Source organism: Mustelus asterias, chromosome 15 (genome assembly GCF_964213995.1).
Source record: "Mustelus asterias chromosome 15, sMusAst1.hap1.1, whole genome shotgun sequence".
Classification (NCBI taxonomy): domain Eukaryota; kingdom Metazoa; phylum Chordata; class Chondrichthyes; order Carcharhiniformes; family Triakidae; genus Mustelus; species Mustelus asterias.
Window position 1 is genome coordinate 66,119,495 of NC_135815.1, and position 20,111 is coordinate 66,139,605.

At 43.1% G+C, this 20,111-nt stretch overlaps 1 protein-coding gene across 2 annotated transcripts in view; it reads left to right on the forward strand.

The window, feature by feature from the left end:
- The window catches only part of pgm3 (phosphoglucomutase 3), a 122,008-nt gene that overhangs the window by 81,363 nt on the left and 20,534 nt on the right, over positions 1-20,111 (forward strand). Inside the window, exons 9-12 of one of the 2 annotated variants that reach the window (XM_078230033.1) lie at positions 7,245-7,364; positions 7,763-7,885; positions 14,192-14,365; positions 16,932-17,064. In XM_078230033.1, coding sequence (XP_078086159.1) covers positions 7,245-7,364; positions 7,763-7,885; positions 14,192-14,365; positions 16,932-16,940 — 426 coding nt within the window. In that variant the 3' untranslated portion in view covers positions 16,941-17,064. Of the gene's footprint in view, positions 1-7,244; positions 7,365-7,762; positions 7,886-14,191; positions 14,366-16,931; positions 17,065-20,111 lie in introns of those variants that run through there. The other variant, XM_078230032.1, reaches the window with a different exon arrangement.

The following is a 20,111-nucleotide window of genomic DNA, read 5'->3' on the forward strand; positions in this document are numbered from 1 at the left end:
TGTGGCTATTCCCCTTTCAAACAGGTATATCATTTTGGATACTGTTGAGGGGGATAGCCTCTCAGGGGAAGAAACCAGCAGCAGCCAGGCCTGTGACTGGTTCTGCTGTTGAGCAGGGTTGGACAAAGAGCAAGCGAGCACTAGTAATAGGGGACTCGCTAGTTAGAGGCACATACAGATGTTTCTGTGGCTGCAATCGAGACTCCAGAATGGTGTGTTGCTTCCTGGTGCCAGGGTCAAGGACATCTCTGAGTGGTTGCAGGACATTCTTCAGGGGGAGGGTAAGCAGCCAGAGGTCATTCTACATATTGGTACCAACGACATAGATAGGAAAAGGGATAAACAAAGAACAGTACTGCACAGGAAATAGGCCCTTCGGCCCTCCAAGCCTATGCTGCTCATTGGTCCAACTAGACCATTCGTTTGTATCCCTCCATTCCCAGACTGCTCATGTGACTATCCAGGTAAGTCTTAAACGATGCCAGCGTGTCTGCCTCCACCACCCTACTTGGCAGCACATTCCAGGCCCCCCCCACTCTCTGTGTAAAAAAAACTTCCCTTTGATATCTGAGTTATACCTTGAGTTATACCCTCTCACCTTGAGCCCGTGATCCCTCGTGATCGTCACCTCCGACCTGGGAAAAAGCTTCCCACTGTTCACCCTATCTATACCCTTCATAATTTTGTACCTCTATTAGGTCTCCCCTCATTCTCCGTCTTTCCAGGGAGAACAAGCCCAGTTTACCCAATCTCTCCTCATAGCCAAGACCCTCCATACCAGGCAACATCCTAGTAAACCTTCTCTGCACTCTCTCTAAAGCCTCCATGTCCTGCTGGTAGTGCAGTGACCAGAACTGGACGCAGTACTCCAAATGTGGCCTAACCAGCGTTCTATACAGCTGCAACATCAGACTCCAGCTTTTATACTCTATACCCCGTCCTATAAAGGCAAGCATACCATATGCCTTCTTCACCACCTTCTCCACCTGTGCTGCCACGTTCAAGGATTTGTGGACTTGCACACCTAGGTCCCTCTGTGTTTCTATACTCTTGATGGCTCTGCCATTTATTGTATAACTCCCCCCTACATTAGTTCTTCCAAAATGCATCACTTCGCATTTATCTGGATTAAATTCCATCTGCCATTTCTCCACCCAATTTTCCAGCCTATCTATATCCTGCTGTATTGTCCGACAATGTTCATCGCTATCCGCAAGTCCAGCCAACTTCGTGTCATCCACAAACTTGCTGATAACACCAGTTACACCTTCTTCCAAATCATTTATATATATCACAAATAGCAGAGGTCCCAGTACAGAGCCCTGCGGAACACCACTGGTCACAGACCTCCGGCCGGAAAAAGACCTTTCGACTGCTACCCTCTGTCTCCTGTGGCCAACCCAGTTTTCTACCCATCTAGCCACCTCTCCTTGTATCCCATGAGCCTTAACCTTCTTAACCAACCTGCCATGAGGGACTTTGTCAAATGCCTTACTGAAATCCATATAGACGACATCCACGGCCCTTCCTTCGTCAACCGTTTTTGTTACTTCCTCAAAAAAACTCCACCAAATTTGTAAGGCACGACCTCCCTCTTACAAAACCATGCTGTCTGTCACTAATGAGATTGTTCCGTTCTAAATGCGCATACATCCTGTCTCTAAGAATCCTCTCCAACAACTTCCCTAACAGGACGTCAAGCTCACTGGCCTATAATTACCCGGGTTATCCCTGCTACCCTTCTTAAATAACGGTACCACATTCGCTATCCTCCAATCCTCAGGGACCTCACCTGTGTCCAATGAAGAGACAAAGATTTCCGTCAGAGGCCCAGCAATTACATCTCTTGTCTCCCCGAGCAGTCTAGGATAGATGCCATCAGGCCCTGGGGATTTGTCAGTTTTAATGTTCCCTAAAAAACCTAACACTTCCTCCCTTGTAATGGAGATTCTCTCTAACGGGTCAACACCTTCCTCTGAGACACTCCCAGTCAACAAGTCCCTCTCCTTTGTGAATACCGATGCAAAGTATTCATTTAGGATCTCCCCTATTCCCTTGGGTAATTCCCCCCCTTTGTCCCTGAGAGGTCCGACTTTTTCCCTGACAACTCTTTTGTTCCTGACATATGAATAAAATGCCTTGGGATTCTCCATAATCCTGCCTGCCAAGAACATTTTGTGACCTCTTTTTGCCCTTCTAACTCCCCGTTTGAGTTCTTTCCTACTCTCTCTCTATTCCTGTAGGTCCTGAAGAGTGAATATCGAGAGTTAGGCAGAAAGCTAAAGTGCAGGACCTTGAAGGGAGTAATTTCTGGACTACTGTCGGTGCTACGTGCTAGTGAGAGTAGGAATAAGAAGATTAGGCAGATGAAACGTGGATTGAGAGCTGGTGCAGGGGGCAGGGATATAGATTTGTGGATCATTGGGATCTCTTCTGGGGAAGAAGTGACCTGTTCAAGAGGGATGAGTTACACTTGAACTGGAGGGGGACTAATATCCTGGCGGGGAGATTTGTTCGAGCCATTCGAGAGGGTTTGAACTAGTTTGGCAGGGGGGTGGGACCCAAAGCAGTAGGGAGACAGAAGAGAAGGTTGAGGACAGCACACCAGTTAAAGAGAGCACATTAAATAATAAAGGTAGTGTCAATAATCCAAATGCTAGACAGATCAGGCAAAAGCAGAGCAGAGAGCAAGGGAAGTCCAGATTAAACTGCATTTATTTCAATGCAAGAGGCCTTGGGGGCAAGGCAGATGAATTCAGGGCATTGTTGGGTTCATGGGACTGGGATATTATAGCTATTACTGAAACATGACTAAGGGAGGGACAGGACTGGCAGCTCAATATTCCAGGGTACAGATGCTACAGGAAAGATAGAACAGCAGGTAAGAGAGGAGGGGGAGATGCACTTTTGATTAGGGAAAACATCACTGCAGTACTGAAAGGGGATATATCCAAGGGTTCGCCCACTGAGTCTATATGGGTAGAACTGAGAAATAAGAAGGAGGGAATCACTTTGACAGGGTTGTACTATAGGCCCTCAAATAGTCAGCGGGAAATTGAGGAGCAAATATATAAGGAGATTACAGATAGCTCCAAGAAAAATAGGGTGGTAATAGAAGCGGATTTTAACTTTCCCAACATTGACTGGGACAGCCATAGCATTAGAAGGTTGGATGGAGAGAAATTTGTTGAATGTATTCAGGAGGAATTTCTCATTCAGTATTTGGATGGTCTGACTAGAGAGGGGGCAAAACGTGACTTCCTCTTGGGAAATAAGGAAGAGCAGGTGACAGAAGTGTTAGTGAGGGATAACTTTGGGACCAGTAGCCATAATTCCATTAGCTTTAAGATCGCTATGGAAAACGATAGGTCTGGCCCAAAAGTTAAAATTCTAAATTGGGGCAAGGCCAATGGCATTTTGAGGGTATCGGACAGGAACTTTCAAAAGTTAATTGGGGGGAGTCTGTTGGCAAGCAAAGGGACGTCTGGTAAGTGAGAGACTTTCAAAACTCTTAACCAGGGTTCAGGGTAAGCACATTCCTCTTGGAGTGAACGGCAAGGCTGGTAGAAGTAGCGAACCCTGGATGACTCGGGATATTGAGGCCCTGGTCAAGAAGAAGAAGGAGGCACATGACATGCATAGGCAGCTGGGATCAAGTGGATCCCTTGAAGAGTATAGAGGGTGTAGAAATTGAGTTAAGAGAGAAATCAGGAGGGCAAAAAAGGGGACATGAGATTGCTTTGGCAGACACGGCAAAGGATATTCCAAAGAGATTCTACAAATACATAAAGGGCAAAAGAGTAACAAGGGAGAGAGTAGGGCCTCTTAAGGATCAACAAGGTCATCTGTGTGCGGAACCACAAGAGATGGGTGAGATCCTAAATTTCTCAACAGTATTTACTGTTGAGAAAGGCATGGATGTTAGGGAACTTGGGGAAATAAATAGTGATGTCTTGAGGAATGTACATATTACAGAGAAGGAGGCGCTGGAAGTCTTAAAAGCGCATCAAGATAGATAAATCCCTGGGGCCTGATGAAATGTATTCCAGGACGTTGTGGGAGGCGAGGGAGGAATTTGCGGGTCCCCAAGCAGAGATATTTGAATCATCGACAGCCACAGGTGAGGTGCCTGAAGATTGGAGGGTGGCAAATGTTGTGCCTTTGTTTAAAAAGGGCTGCAGGGAAAAACCTGGGAACTACAGGCCAGTGAGCCTCATATCTGTAGTGGATAAGTTGTTAGAAGGTATTCTGAGAGACAGAATCTACAGGCACTTAGAGATGCAAGGACTGATTAGGGACAGTCAGCATGGGTTTGAGAGTGGAAAATCATGTCTCACAAATTTGATTGAAGTTTTTGAAGGGGTAACCAAGAAGGTAGATGAAGGCAGTGCAGTTGATATCTACATGGTCTTTAGCAAGGCCTTTGACAACGTACCGCATGGTAGGTTGTTGCAAAAGATTCAAACTCTCAGGATCCAGGGTGATGTAGCCAAATGGATACAAAATTGGCTTGATGACAGAAGCCAGAGGGTGCTTTTAACGGGTTGTTTTTAAAACTGGAAGCCTGTGACCAGCAGTGTGCCTCAGGGATCGGTGTTGGGTCCACTGTTATTTGTCATTTATATTAATGATTTGGATGAGAACATAGGAGGCATGGTTAGTAAGTTTGCAGATGACACCAAGATTGGTGGCATAGTGGACAGTGAAGAAGGTTACCTGAGATTGCAACGGGATCTTGATCAATTGGGCTGACGAGTGGCAGATGGAGTTTAATTTGGATGAAGACGAGGTGATGCATTTTGGTTAATCGAACCAGGGCAGGACTTACTCAGTTAATGGTAGGTCGTTGGGGAGAGTTATAGAACAAAGAGACCTAGGGGTACATGTTCATACCTCATAGAAAGTGGAGTCACAGGTGGACAGAGTGGTGAAGGCAGCATTTGGCATGCTTGGTTTCACTGGTCAGAACATTGAATACAGGAGTTGAGACGTCTTGTTGAAGTTGTACAAGATGTTGGTAAGGCCACACTTGGAATACAGTGTACAGTTCTGGTCATCTTATTATAGAAAGGATATTATTAAACTAGAAAGATTGCAGAAAAGATTTATTGGGATGCTACCAGGACTTGGTGTGAGTTATAAGGAGAGGCTGGATAGACTGGGACTTTTTTCTCTGGATCATAGAAGGCTTAGGGGTAATCTTATAGAGGTCTATAAAATAATGAGGGGCATAGATCAGCTAGATAGTCAATATCTTTTCCCAAAGGTAGGGGAGACTAAAACTAGAGAGCATAGGTTTAAGATCAGAGGGGAGAGATACAAAAGGGTCCAGAGGGGCAATTCTTTCACACAGAGGGTGGTGAGTGTCTGGAACAAGCTGCCAGAGGTAGTAGTAGAGGCAGGTACAATTTTGTCTTTTAAAAAGCATTTAAACAGTTACATGAGTAAGCTGGTTATCGAGGGATACGGGCCAAGCGCGGGCAATTGGGACTAGCTTGGTAATTTTAAAAAAGGGCAGCATGGACAATTTGGGCCGAAGGGCCTCTTTCGATGCTGTAAATCTCCATGACTCTAGAAATCCAGAATTGTAAACCTCTGACTCTAGACAGTTACATGGGTTAGATTGGTACAGAGTGATATGGGCCAAACGCGGGCAATTGGGATTCCTTAATGGTAAAAACTGGGCGGCATGGACAAGTTGGGCGGAACGGCCTCTTTCGATGCTGTAAATCTCCATGACTCTAGAAATCCAGAATTGGTTGAGTGGCAGGAAGCAAAGAGTGATGGTTGAGGGGAGTTTTTCTGACTGGAAGATTGTGTCCTGTGGGGTCCCACAGGGATCAGTTTTGGGGCCCTTGCTGTTTGTGGCTTATATAAATGATTTAGACTTGAATGTAGGAGGGTTGATCAGTAAGGTCGCTGATGAAACATAAGTTGGTAGGGTGGTAAATAGTGATGAGAATAGCCTTAGATTACAGAAGGAAATTGACGAGCTTGGCTGATAAACGGTAAATGGAATTCAATCCAGATAAGTGTGAGGTGATGCACTTGGGCAAGAGAATACATGATGAATGGCAGGACCGTGGGATGGATCAGAGGGACTTTGGTGTGCATGTACACCAAAGGTGGTAGGACAAGTAGATAGAGTGTTAAGAAGGCATATGGTATACTTGTCTTCATTAACCAAGTAAGAAGTTTAACAACACCAGGTTAAAGTCCAACAGGTTTATTTGGTAGCAAAAGCCACACAAGCTTTCGGAGCTGCAAGCCCCTTCTTCAGGTGAGTGGGAATTCTGTTCACAAACAGAGCATATAAAGACACAAGGCATATTAACTTATTAACCAAGGCATAGAATTTAAGAACAGGGGGGTTATTGTGGGATTATATAAAACGTTGGTTCGGTCACAGCTAGAGAATTGTGTATTCTGGAATCCACATTATAGGAGGGACGTGATAGCATTTGAAAGGGTGTAAAGGAGATTTATCTGCATGTTGCCTGAGCTGGAGAGTTTTAGTTATGAATAGTGATTGGATAGATTGGGGTTGTTTTCCTTGCAGCAGAGGGGACATAATTGAGATGTATAAAATTGATGCGAATAGATAAGACAGGAAGAAACTCCCCTTTGGTGGAGGGATCAATGACCAGGGAGCAGAGATTTAAGGTTGGGGGCTGGAAGTTTAGAGCGGATGTGAAGAAAAACTTTTTCATCCAGAGAGTGGCAGGAGCCTGGAACTCATTGGCTGAAAGGGTGGTGGAGGCAGAGACACTCATAACATTTAAGAAATATTTAGATGTGCATATGCGATGCATGCTAGGTTGTGTATCAAATCCTGGAAATTGGGATTAGAATGGTTGGGTACTTTGTATTGGGTGAAGATGCAACAGGCTGAAGGGCCTTTTTCCTGTGCTGTATACCTCCATGACTCTACTGTACCAATCTTTGAGAGTTTGTTGTGTTTTTTGTATAAGATGAAGAATTCATCAATAAAAATATAATTAACAAAGAAAAATTAATTTTATTTTTTGCTGGTGACCTAAATCAGCATTTTAAAAGCTGGAGGTTAGGTTTGTAAAAACTCTAGTCCTTGCATCATTTTGGGGGAGAAAATGAGAAACGCTAGTGATTGGAAGGACATCCGTCGGTTGTATGGTAGAAATCATGGCTTTAAAATTTTATTCTTGGAGTTGAGAATACCATATTGTAAATCTGAAAATGCCTGTCCCTATTTTTCCCCTTTTAAGGTACTCTTCAGTAAGACAGCTGAGAATAAAATCAGACAGCTGGCTCAGGATAAAAACCAACTGGGAGAGAAAAGCAATGCAGCTAAAATGCTTGAAAATACAATTGATCTAATCAACCAGGTGGGTAAAGTTTGTTAAGCAGCGCGCATTACATTCATCAGTACATCTTTCTAATACCTCTTGATGGGCAGCATGTTGATAATTTGCTCCTTATTGGTACTTGAGCAAAAGAGAAACCTGGTCTGATTCTCAACAGAAGCTACTGACATTCACATGATACTCCCCATTAAGCTGTTAAAGAGTTCAATGAGCGTCAGCTGTTGAAGAAACCTAGCTTGGTATAGCTAGAGATTTTCATTAATTACGAACAGCTTAGTCCGACGGAAAGTGACTAATGCTTATAAGTATAAAGGGACATTCTCGACTATGCTTACCTTTGGAAAGATCTACAGGATTAAGCGGGCAGATCCATCGCACACTGTGTGCACTTATTTTGAACTTTAATTCTGAATTTACAGACTGTGGGGGATGCCCTGTCAGACCTGCTGACAATAGAGGCCATCTTGTCCATTAAGGGCTTCACTATCCAGCAGTGGGATTTCATTTACACTGACCTTCCCAACCGGCAGCTGAAAGTGAAGGTGAGCCAATTTTTTTTTATACAGTCATGTACAAGATTAGAAGCTTTGAAGCAATCATTCAAAAGGTGGGAAGGGGTGGTAGACGGTTGAATCTACACACCTCATTGTGTCCATCATGACTGTGATTGCTACTGTCAGCTATAAATTTGAATGTTGTGGGTTCAAGAATCATTTCACAAACTGGAGTGCAAAATCTAGGTTGTCACCAATCAGTGCAACATCGAGGGAATACTGCACTTTTTGTAGATGAGAGGTTAAATCTCTGCCATCTCAGATGGACAACAAGATCAGGAGAGGTTGCATAATGTCCATTTGAACAGACTATTTAGTCATCCTTTCATTGCTTTTCGTACAGCCTTGCACAAATTGACTGCAGCATTTTGCTACATTAAGACTGAATTTACTTGAAAGTTCTTAGTTGGTTTTAAGACATAGAGGTTGTGAAAGAGGCTATATGTTTGATCTGTATCCTCCCAAGAATTTATTCTTGACTCCCTCTTATTTCTTATGTTAGAAACATAGCAACTAGGAGTAGGAATAGGCCATTTGGCCCTTCAAGTCTGCTCCATCATTCAATATGGTCATGGCTGATCCTCTATCTCAATGCCTTATTCCCATTTTCTCCCCAAACGTCATTAAAATCTAAAAAAATTACCTACCTCTTGAATACATTTGTGACTTAATCTCCGCAGCCTTCTGTGGTAGAGAATTCCACACGTTCACCACACTTTGAGTGAAGACATTTTTCCTCATCTCAGTCCTAAATGGTCTACGCGGTATCCTGAAAATGTATCCTGGTCCTAGATTCCCCAACCAGGGACAACATCCTCCCTGTTTCTAGTCTGCCAGCTCTGTTAGAATTTTATTTGTTCAATCAGATTCCCTTTCATCCTTCTGAACTCTAGTGACCACAGGCCCAGTCGAACCAATTTCTCCTCATAGGACAGTCTCGCCAATCCTGGTATCAGTCTAGTGAACCTTCGCTGCACTCCCTCTATAGCAAGAATACCCTTAGGTAGGGAGACCCAAACTGCAGGCAGTACTCTGGGTGTGGTCTCACCAAGGCCCTGTATAACTGCAGTAAGACATTCCTAATTCTGGACTCATTCTCTTGCAGTGAAAGCCAACACATCACTTGACTCCGTAATTGCTTGCTGCGCCTGTCTTTACACTTTCATTTACTTATGTACAAGGACATCTGGATCCCTTTGTACATCTGCACTTCCCAATATATCACCATTTAAATAATACTCTTCCGTTTTTCACACTGAAGTATATAACTTCACATTTAGCCACTTGGTACTGCATCTGCCATGAGTTTGCCCACTCACTCAACTTGTCTAAATCCCCCTTTAAGCTTCCTTGCTTTCTGCTCAAAACTTTTAATTTTGCCCAGTTCTGTGTCGTCAGCAAACTTTGAAATGTTGTATATGGTTCCCTCACCACCGTCATTTATATATGTTGTGAACAGCTGGAGCCCAAGCACTGATCCCTGCAGTACCTCATTAGTTACTGCCTGCCACTCAGAAAAAGACCCATTTATTCCCACTCTCTGTTTCCTGTCTGTCTAACAATTCTCGATCCATGCCAATGCACTGCCCCTTATCCCATTTGCTTTTATTTTGCCCACTAATCTCTGAAGAACCTTATCAAAAGTCTTCTGAAAGTCCAATACGCCACATCGATTGGTCCTCCCTTATCTGTTGTACTAATTACATCCTCAGAAAACTCCAGTAAATTTGTTAAGCATGATTTGCCTTTTATAAGCCCAGACTGGCTTTGTCCAATTCCATTAGTTCTTTCCCAATGTTGTGTTACTTTGTGTTTTATAATATACTCTAGCATCTTCCCCACTACAGATGTCAGGTTAAATGGCCCGTAATTCTCCCTTTTCCTCTCCCTCCCTTTTTAAATAGTAGGGTTACATTCGCCACCATCCAATCTGTAGGAACTGTTCCAGAGTCTGTAGAATTTTGGAGGATGACCACCAATGCATGCAGTATTTCCAGTGCCACTTCATTTAATATTCTGGGATGTTGATTATCAGGCCCTGGTGGTTTGTCAACCCTAAATCCCATTAATTTCCCCAGCACCATTTTCTTACTAATACTGATTTCCTTCAATTCCGCCCTCTCACTAGTTCCCTTAGTTCATAGAAATCATAGAAAGCCTACAATGCAGAAGGAGGCCATTCGGCCCATCGAGTCTGCACCGACCACAATCCCACCCAGGCCCTACCCCCACATATTTACCCGCTAATCCCTCTAACCTACGCATCTTAGGATTCTAAGGGGCAATTTTCTTTAACCTGGCCAATCAACCTAACCCACACATCTTTGGACTGTGGGAGGAAACCGGAGCACCCGGAGGAAACCCACGCAGACACGAGGAGAATGTGCAAACTCCACACAGACAGTGACCCGAGCCGGGAATCGAACCTGGGACCCTGGAGCTGTGAAGCAGCAGTGCTAACCACTGCGCTACCATGCCGCCCTCTAACAATTGCCGTTCTCTAACATTTCCAGGAGGTTATTTATGCCCACTTTTGTGAAAACAGCCAAAATATTTGTTCAATTCTGACATTTCTTGCCATGTTCCCTGCAATTTTACTCTCATGCTCTTATTTCCCCCTCATGATCAATTTTTTTTGTCCTCTTTTGCTGAATTCAAAAACATTCCCAATCCTCAGGTTTGCTACTTTTTCTGGCAATTTTATATGTCTCCTCCTTCAATTTAATATTATCTTTGGTAGACCAAGGTTGAGCCACCTTTCCTCTTTTATTTTTGTGTCAGACAGGATTGAGTAATTGTTGTAATTCATGCACATGTTCTTCAAATATGCCTATCCCCCATCAGCCCCTTTAGTAAGGTTCTCATATCTATCCTTGCCTATTGTGCCTCATAGTTGATGTTGCCCCTTGACGACAATATCAAAAGTAAGGGCCAATTTCCACATGTGTGCTGCTGACACTCCGTTCTGCCTCTGTCTGACGTGCTGTACTAGATGAGCAGAAATTCCATCCCAAGCATTGGAAAGACTGAAGATGTTGCCGTTGATATTTGTCACAAGTTGTATTCCTAGCCAGCAACTCCATCCATATGAGGCTGAACCTGGTTCACAAACTTGGTGTCATATTTGATTCTGAGATGAGCGGCACTGTGGTTAGTTCTGTTGCAGTGTTCGATTCTAGCCTTGGGTGACCGTCTATTTAAGTTTGCACGTTCTTCCCATGTCTGCGTGGGTTTCCTCCAGGTACTCCGGTTTCCTGCCACAGTCCAAAGATGTGCAGGTTAGGTGCATTGGCCACACTAAATTGCCCCCGTATCCCAGGATGTGTAGGTTAGTGGGATTATCAGGGTAAATACGTGGAGTTATGGGAATAGGGCTGGGTAAGATGCTCCTTTGGAGAGTTGGTGCAGACTCGACGGACTGAATGGTCTTTTTCTGCACTGTAGGGATTCTATGAGTCTCCCACCATACCACTAATAACAAATATATCAATTTCTGTACCATTGTGCAACTCTGCCCCTGCCTCAGTTCATTTGTTGTTGAAACAGTCATCCCTGTCTTAGTTACCAATGGACATGACTATTCTATAGGCTGACCTTCCGAGATCCACTGTCCATAATCTTGAGGCCATGCAAACCTCTGCAGTCCAAATATATCTTAATTCATACCAAGTCCTGTTTACCATCCATCACCCCTGTGCTCACTGACCTACATCGGATCCTCATTAAGCAATAGCTTGATTTTAAAATTATTTTCCTTGTTTTCACATCCCGTCGAGGCCTTACCCCTTTCTATCTCTGTGATCTTCTAAAGCATTTGGGTAACTGCACCAGCAATTCTGGTCTCTTGAGCACTCCTCAGTTTTAATTACTCCACCATTGGTGGTTTTGGCTTCAGCTGTCAAGGCCTGAAACTCTGGAATTCCATCCCTCGACAAAGAAAAATAAAATTACAGCACAGGAACAGGCCCTTCGGCCCTCCAAGTCTGCACCGACTATGCTGCCCGACTGAACTAAAAACCCCTACCCTTCCAGGGATCATATCCCTCTATCCCCATCCTATTCATGTATTTGTCCAGACACCCCTTAAAACTCACTCTTGTATCTGATTCCACTACCTCCCCTGGCAGCGAGTTCCAGGCACCCACCACCCTTTGTGTGAAAAAAAAACTTGCCACGTGCATCTCTTTTAAATCTTGCCCCGCGCACTTTAAACCTATGCCCCCCAGTAATTAACTCTTCCACCCTGGGAAAAAGCTTCTGACTATCCACTCTGTCCATGCCCCTCATAATCTTGTAGACTTCTATCAGGTCGCCCCTCAACCTCCGCCGTTCCAGTGAGAACAAACCCAAGTTTCTCCAACCTCTCTTCATAGCTAATACCCTCCATACCAGGCAACATCCTGGTAAATTTTTTCTGTATCCTCTCCAAAGCCTCCACATCTTTGGCGACCAGAATTGAACAATATATTCCAAGGCGGCCTAACTAAGGTTCTATAAAGCTGCAACATGACTTGCCAATTTTTAAACTCAGTGCCCCGGCCGATGAAGGCAAGCATGCCGTATGCCTTCTTAACTACCTTCTCCACCTGCATTGCCACTTTCAGTGACTGTGTACCTGTACACCCAGATCCCTCTGCCTATCAGTACTCTTAAGGGTTCTCCCATTTACTGTATATTTCCTATCTGTATTAGACCTTCCAAAATGCATTACCTCACATTTGTCCAGATTAAACTCCATCTACCATCTCTCCGCCCAAGCCTCCAACCGATCTATATCTTGCTGTATCCTCTGATGGTCCTCATCGTTATCCGCAAATCCACCAACCTTTGTGTCATCCGCAACTTGCTAATCAAACCAGTTACATTTTCCTCCAAATCATTTATATATATATATATATTACAAACAGCAAAAATCCCAGCACTGATCCCTGAGGAACGCCACTTGTCACAGCCCTCCATTCAGAAACACACCCTTCCACTGCTACCCTCTGTCTTCTATGACTGAGCCAGCTCTGTATACACCTTGCCAGCTCACCTCTGATCCTATGCGACTTCACCTTCTGCACTAGTCTGCCATGAGGGACCTTGTCAAAGGTCTTACTGAAGTCCATGTAGACAACATCCACTGTCCTACCCTCATCAATCATCAAGCTAGTGAGACAAGACCTCCCCTTCACAAAGTCTCTGGCTATTACGTTCACTTATTTCCAAGTGGGAGTAAATCCTGTCTCGAAGAATCTTCTCCAATAATTTCCCTACCACTGATGTAAGGCTCACTGGCCTGTAATTACCTGGATTATTCTTGTTGTCCTTCTTAAACAAAGGAACAACATTGGCTATTCTCCAATCTTCTGGGGTCTTCCCTGTAGCCAGTGAGGATACGAAGATTTCTCTCAAAGCCCCAGCAATTTCCTCCCTTGCCCCTCTCAGTATTTTGGGGTATGTCCCATCAGGCCCTGGGGACTTGTCTTCCTTAATGTTTCTCAAGAACCCCAATACCACCTCATTTTTGATCTCAACATGGCTCAAACAATCTACACACCCTTTACCAGATTTGTGCACTATCTTCCCAGCTTGCCATGCTGGGAAATGCTTGTAGGCACTTCTGAGCAACCAAAGAGACTACGTGTGAATATCATTTCCTTTTTGCTGCAACTTGGGTTGTGATTTCAGTAGAGTTAGACTTTTAGTTTACTTGGAGAAGGAATGGATGCCATAGATCATGAACTTCCTGAAACCAATTCTCACTTACATAATTGTTAATATCCTCTGAATGACCCAAAGCATTGTACAATCAATGATTTACTTTTTAAAAAAACTGCAGTCATCATTGATATGTAAGTAAAGTACAATGCATGTTATGTCTCATTTTTAAAAAAAAAATGCTTTTGACAATTTAGCGTCTTAGGTCATCCAACATTGCGATCAATTCCTACAATGTGACTTGAACCCATGACTTTGAATCAGTGTTACTACTGAACCAAACTGATCAACTTACCCTACAACATATATATTAATATATTAGTTTAGCTAGGCTCTGAAAATGTAGTTTTAGAACTCCGAGAGTCCTCTCAATTTTATGACAAGGTTGAGAGTTACCGAGGGTAAATTGTAATTAATTTTAAAATATCTGAGCTTTGTATCATACCTTTGTCAAAATGTAGAAGTTATTTTTTTCTAAGTTCAACAAAGTATTTTTTACTTGAACTTAAGATGTGCGCTAAAAAGAATTGAGCCCTATTTCGCAAAAATGTATGTGCTCCAAACATTCCTTTTTGTTAATGTTTGTACTAGGTGGCTGATAGACAAGCCATTGTCACTGTGGATGCTGGAAGGAGAACAGTGTCCCCTGCAGGACTGCAGCAAGACATTGATGCTCTAGTGAAGAAATATAATCTGTCTCGAGCATTTGTGCGTCCATCAGGCACAGAAGATGTGGTCAGAGTGTATGCTGAAGCTGACACACAGGTGAGTATGACACTGAAAATCAATTGCTTCAGTTTAAATATCTGTAACCCTAGTTTTGGATGACGGTAAGAGAAATGTCATTCTGCCCTTGCATCAATTAGAGCCACCTAGGTCACGCAGGTGTGTCTGACCACTACTCAACTCCATTGGAAGGTGTAGTACAATTTCAGGCTTTATCAGATAGTTCTCATGTTTCCTGTCAGGAGTCATACTCACAGGTAAGCCTACATTCCCTGCAAACCAAGTTGTGATTTTCTATACAACATTAGGTTATATAGCATCACTTGGTTGTGGAGAGCACGTTGGTTATGACTGACTCACTGAAATTCATGTGGCTCGCTCGAGTTCGCATTAGTCCACTTAATCCTGGGTAGAAGGATGAAACAGGCTATTCAAATGAGATAATAAACTACCAGTCAGGTTTGTTGAATGTGAAACTGTAGCAAAAAATCAATACAGATTTGACCTGATTCGAAATCCGTTATACCTGCTCAATATACAAGAAGATGCAACATTTTGAAAACTCCCCCTTTTCTACTAACTCAGGTCCACCATCTGTTATACAAATTTATGCATGAGATTTAGTTCAATCTCTGGAGCCTTCAGATATTCACTCCATATTAGTGGGATAGTAAAACCAAAAGATGTAACTGGTAGGGAATATAACTCCAACTCTCGCCAGTGCAGTTTAAATTGGGATTTAAACTTATCCCATGTTTAAATTGGGATTTGATCTATACATCAAATAGATATATTTCAACTTTTAAGTACAGCTGTCAGCTGTCAACTATTTTTGTTATGTTTATTAAGATTTTCCAGAGAAAAATGCAAAATATAAACATCAGGTTGCATTGATGTCTTGTGATACAGAGAGGAGAGAGAACAATATAAAGCCAATGACTATAGAGAAGAATCAACTTTGTGTACAAACAGAAATAAAATGGGAGGCAGGGGTAATTAAATAAGATTTAATGAAAAAAGAAAGCAACAGGCCAATCTACTATGGTGAGTTGTAATGCCTCTGCATGTGCTAAGAATGGTAGCCAAATCTTGTAAGATTTTGCAGTAGGGCCATGTTGCGTGCACCTTATTTGTTCCAATTTAGTGTAGTGGGAGTGGGGTGGAGGAGCGCGCAACTTCCATCCAAGTAAAATTAAACATCTTGTCAGAAGAGTCACAACCTGATGTTTATATTTTGCATTTTTCTCTGGAAAATCTTAATAAACATAACAAAAATAGTTCTATATTTGGCCAATGGAAGGGTTGTTGGAAACACACCGAAAAGTAGTCAGTGGAATTGTGTCAATGGCTGTTTGTAATATTTCAGAAATAATTTTAAAGATGTCTGTCCAGTAACTGTAAGGATGGGCAAGACCAAAAAGTAAGTATCACGGTGACACCTGTCACAGGTGGGATCAATATCGTGATAAATCTTATATGCTTCAGTCGGATGAGTATGTTACATTGAGTTACACATTGTTGAATGAGGAATGAATGCAATATCATGCTGTATCCCAAGTCTCATCTGTGAATTCCTCATTTAAGACTTGCTCCCATAAGATCTTTACAGTAGATAACAAGGGACTACGAAGAGCGAATTTTGGCATGCAGAATAAATATAACTCCTCTCATAGTTGGGGCTGGAGTCAGAAATGCATCAATAGGTGAGTGTAAGGGAAGTGCAGGGAACTGAGGGTCATATTGCATACAAAGTTACATACAAGGGGAGGCGATGGCCTCGTGGTATTATCGCTAGACTATTAATCAAGAAAGTCAGCTAATGTTCTGGGGAACCAAGTTCGAATCCCACCATGGTAGAGGTGGACGTGATTTCAATAAAAAATACCTAGAATTAAGAATCTAGTGATGACCATGAAACCATTGTCAATTGTCAGGAAAAACCCATCTGGTTCACTATATGTCCTTTAGAGAAGGAAATCTCTGTCCTTACCTGGTCTGGCCGACATGTAACTCTAGAGCTACAGCAATGTGGTTGACCCTCAACTGCCCTCTAAAATGGCCTAGCAAGTCACTCAGTTGTATCAGTGTTTTAAGAAGGCAGCTCACCGCCACCTTCTCGAGGACAACTAGGGGTAGGCAATAAATGCTGGCCAACCAGCGTCGTCCATGTTCCACAAATTTAAAAAAAACCTAAAAGTATCTGAAAAAGTTGGGGGGGGTGGGAGGGAATCTTTCCATAATCGGTTGAAATGATACAAAGGTGTCATCAACATATCGATCTTTGTGTTTTAATGCCACAGATGGACTAAGTATTGAAAGCTCCACCCAGGATATGGGAAAAAAGGAATGGTTTGCTAAAAGTGGGGAGAGCATTAAAAAATGTTTGCAAGCCAAATTAAAGTAAAGTTTAAAGTTTATTTATTAGTCACAAGTAGGCTTACATTCACACTGTAACGAAGTTACTCTGAAAATCCCCTGGTGTCTGAATTGTATCCAAATTCTATGGGTCAACTTAACAATGACATTCTTGAGCGAGTCCAATGCCTCTGTAAACATCTTCATGCTTGGGCAGCTCCCTTACCTGAGCGATTTGTTTCTCTGCCAGCACGAGTAGCATCAGGACAGGCAGAGGCTTCGTGGCCTGTTACCACAGCATTCTTCTAAAATCAGCTTCTGGGCATTTCTCAAAGTTTTGTGAGCAAAATCATATGCGCTTGCACTTATAGACACAAGATATTATTTGACAGACACAAAAAATAATAAAAATATGCCTAAAATATACCTCATGGAGCACAGGGAAATGCGTATTACCTTGTCATTACTCCCCATTCCTCTGCTCTGTCAACTATTTTTTAACACCTGAGTGAGCTGAGGAAATATCCGTATTTACTGAACAATTCAGTTGATTTTGGAGCAGTGTTTTCATATGATCTACATGAGGGCTATATTGCAGGATTCTTGACAATCCAGTGTGTGGTGTTTGCATTTTATTTGGTGGATCTGCAGAAATAACATCGAGCCATAGTCAGAGTCATAGTGGTTTACAGCATGGAAAGTAACCCATCAGCCCAACTTGTCCATGCTACCAGTGTTTACTATTAAACTAGTCCCAATTGCCTGCATTTGGCCCATATCCCTCTATACCAATTTTACCCATGTAACTGTCTAAACGCTTTTTGAAAGTCAAAATTGTACCTGCCTTTACTACTACCTCTGGCAGCTCATTCCAGACACTCACCACCACCCTCTGTGTGAAGAAATTGTTTCTGTGGATCCTTTTGTATCTCTCCCCTCTCATCTTAAACATATGCCCTCTAGTTTTAGACTCCCCTATCTTTGGGAAAAGATGTTGACTATCTATCTTATCTATGCCCCTCATTATTTTACAGACCTCTATAAGATCACCCCTAAGCCTCCTACACTTCAGGAAAAAAAGTCCCAGTCTATCCATCCTCTCCTTATAACTCAAACCATCAAGTCCCAGTAGCATCCTAGTAAATCTTTTCTGCACTCTTTCTGGTTTAATATCCTTTCTGTAATAGGGCACAGACCTGTACACAGTATTCCAAGTGTGGCCTCACCCATGTCTTGTACAACTTCAACAAGATGTTCCGACACCTGTGTTCAATGTTCTGACCAGTGAAGCCAAGCAGGCCGAATGCTGCCTTAACCATCCTGTCCACCCGTGATTCCCCTTTAAGGAGATATAAACCTAGATCTCTTTGTTTATAACTGTCCCCAACGTCCTACCATTAACTGAATAAGACCTGCCCTGGTTTGATCTACCAAAATGCATCACCTCGCATTTATCTAAATTAAACTCCATCTGCCATTCAGCAGCCCATTGGCCCAATTGATCAAGATCCCATTACAATCCTAGATAACCTTCTTTACTGTCCACTATGCTACCAATTTTGGTGTCATCTGCAAGCTTACTGCCTCCTAAATTCATTAATATAATCATTAACATAAATGACAAATAACAGTGGACCCAACACCGATCCCTGAGGCACACTGCTAGTCTCAGGCCTCCAGTTGAAAAACAAACCTCTACAACCACACTCTGTCTTCTGTCATCAAGCCAATTTTATATCCAATTGGCTACCACACCCTGGATCCCATGAGATTTAACCTTATGCAACAACCTACCATGTGGTACCCTGTCAAAGGCCTAGCTAAAGTCCATGTAGATTACGTCGACTACACTGCCCTCATCTACCTTCTTGGTTACCCCTTCAAAAAAAAACTCAATTCAAATTCGTGAGACATAATCTCCCATTCAAAGCCATGCTGACTGTCCCTAATCAGTCCTTGCCACTCTAAATGCCTGTAGATCCTGTCTCTCAGAATACCTTCTAACAACTTACCCACTACAGATATGAGGCTCTCAGGCCTGTAGTCCCAGGCCTTTCCATGCAGCCCTTCTTAAACAAAGGTTCAATATTTGCCACCCTCCAATCTTCAGGCACCTCACCTGTGGCTGTCGATGATTCCAATATCTCTGCTAGGGGACCTGCAATTTCCTCCCTAGCTCCCACAACACCCTCGAATATACTTCATCAGGTCCTGAGGATTTATCTACCTTGGTGCACTTTAAAACTTGCAGCACAACCATCTCTGTAATATGTACACTCCTCAAGACATCACTATTTATTTCCCCAAGTTCCCTAACATCCATGCTTTTAGAACATAGAACATAGAAAAGCTACAGCACAACATAAGAACATAAGAAATAGGAGCAGGAGTAGACCATCTAGCCCCTCGAGCCTGCCCCGCCATTCAATAAGATCATGGCTGATCTGACGTGGATCAGTACCACTTACCCTCCTGATCCCCATAAACCTTAATTCCCTTACCGATCAGGAATCCATCCATCCGCGCTTTAAACATATTCAGCGAGGTAGCCTCCACCACCTCAGTGGGCAGAGAATTCCAGAGATTCACCACCCTCTGGGAGAAGAGGTTCCTCCTCAACTCTGTCTTAAACCGACCCCCCTTTATTTTGAGGCTGTGTCCTCTAGTTTTAACTTCCTTACTAAGTGGAAAGAATCTCTCCGCCTCCACCCTATCCAGCCCCCGCATTATCTTATAAGTCTCCATAAGATCCCCCCTCATCCTTCTAAACTCCAACGAGTACAAACCCATTCTCCTCAGCCTCTCCTCATAATCCAAACCCCTCATCTCCGGTATCAACCTGGTGAACCTTCTCTGCACTCCCTCCAATGCCAATATATCCTTCCTCATATAAGGGGACCAATACTGCACACAGTATTCCAGCTGCGGCCTCACCAATGCCCTGTACAGGTGCATCAAGACATCCCTGCTTTTATATTCTATCCCCCTCGCAATATAGGCCAACATCCCATTTGCCTTCTTGATCACCTGTTGTACCTGCAGACTGGGCTTTTGCGTCTCATGCACAAGGACCCCCAGGTCCCTTTGCATGGTAGCATGTTTTAATTTGTTTCCATTGAGATAGTAATCCCATTTGTTATTATTTCCTCCAAAGTGTATAACCTCGCATTTATCAACGTTATACTCCATTTGCCATATCCTCGCCCACTCACTCAGCCTGTCCAAATCTCTCTGCAGATCTTCTCCGTCCTCCACACGATTCACTTTTCCACTTATCTTTGTGTCGTCTGCAAACTTCGTTACCCTACACTCCATCCCCTCCTCCAGATCATCTATATAAATGGTAAACAGTTGCGGCCCGAGTACCGATCCCTGCGGCACGCCACTAGTTACCTTCCTCCAACCGGAAAAACACCCATTTATTCCGACT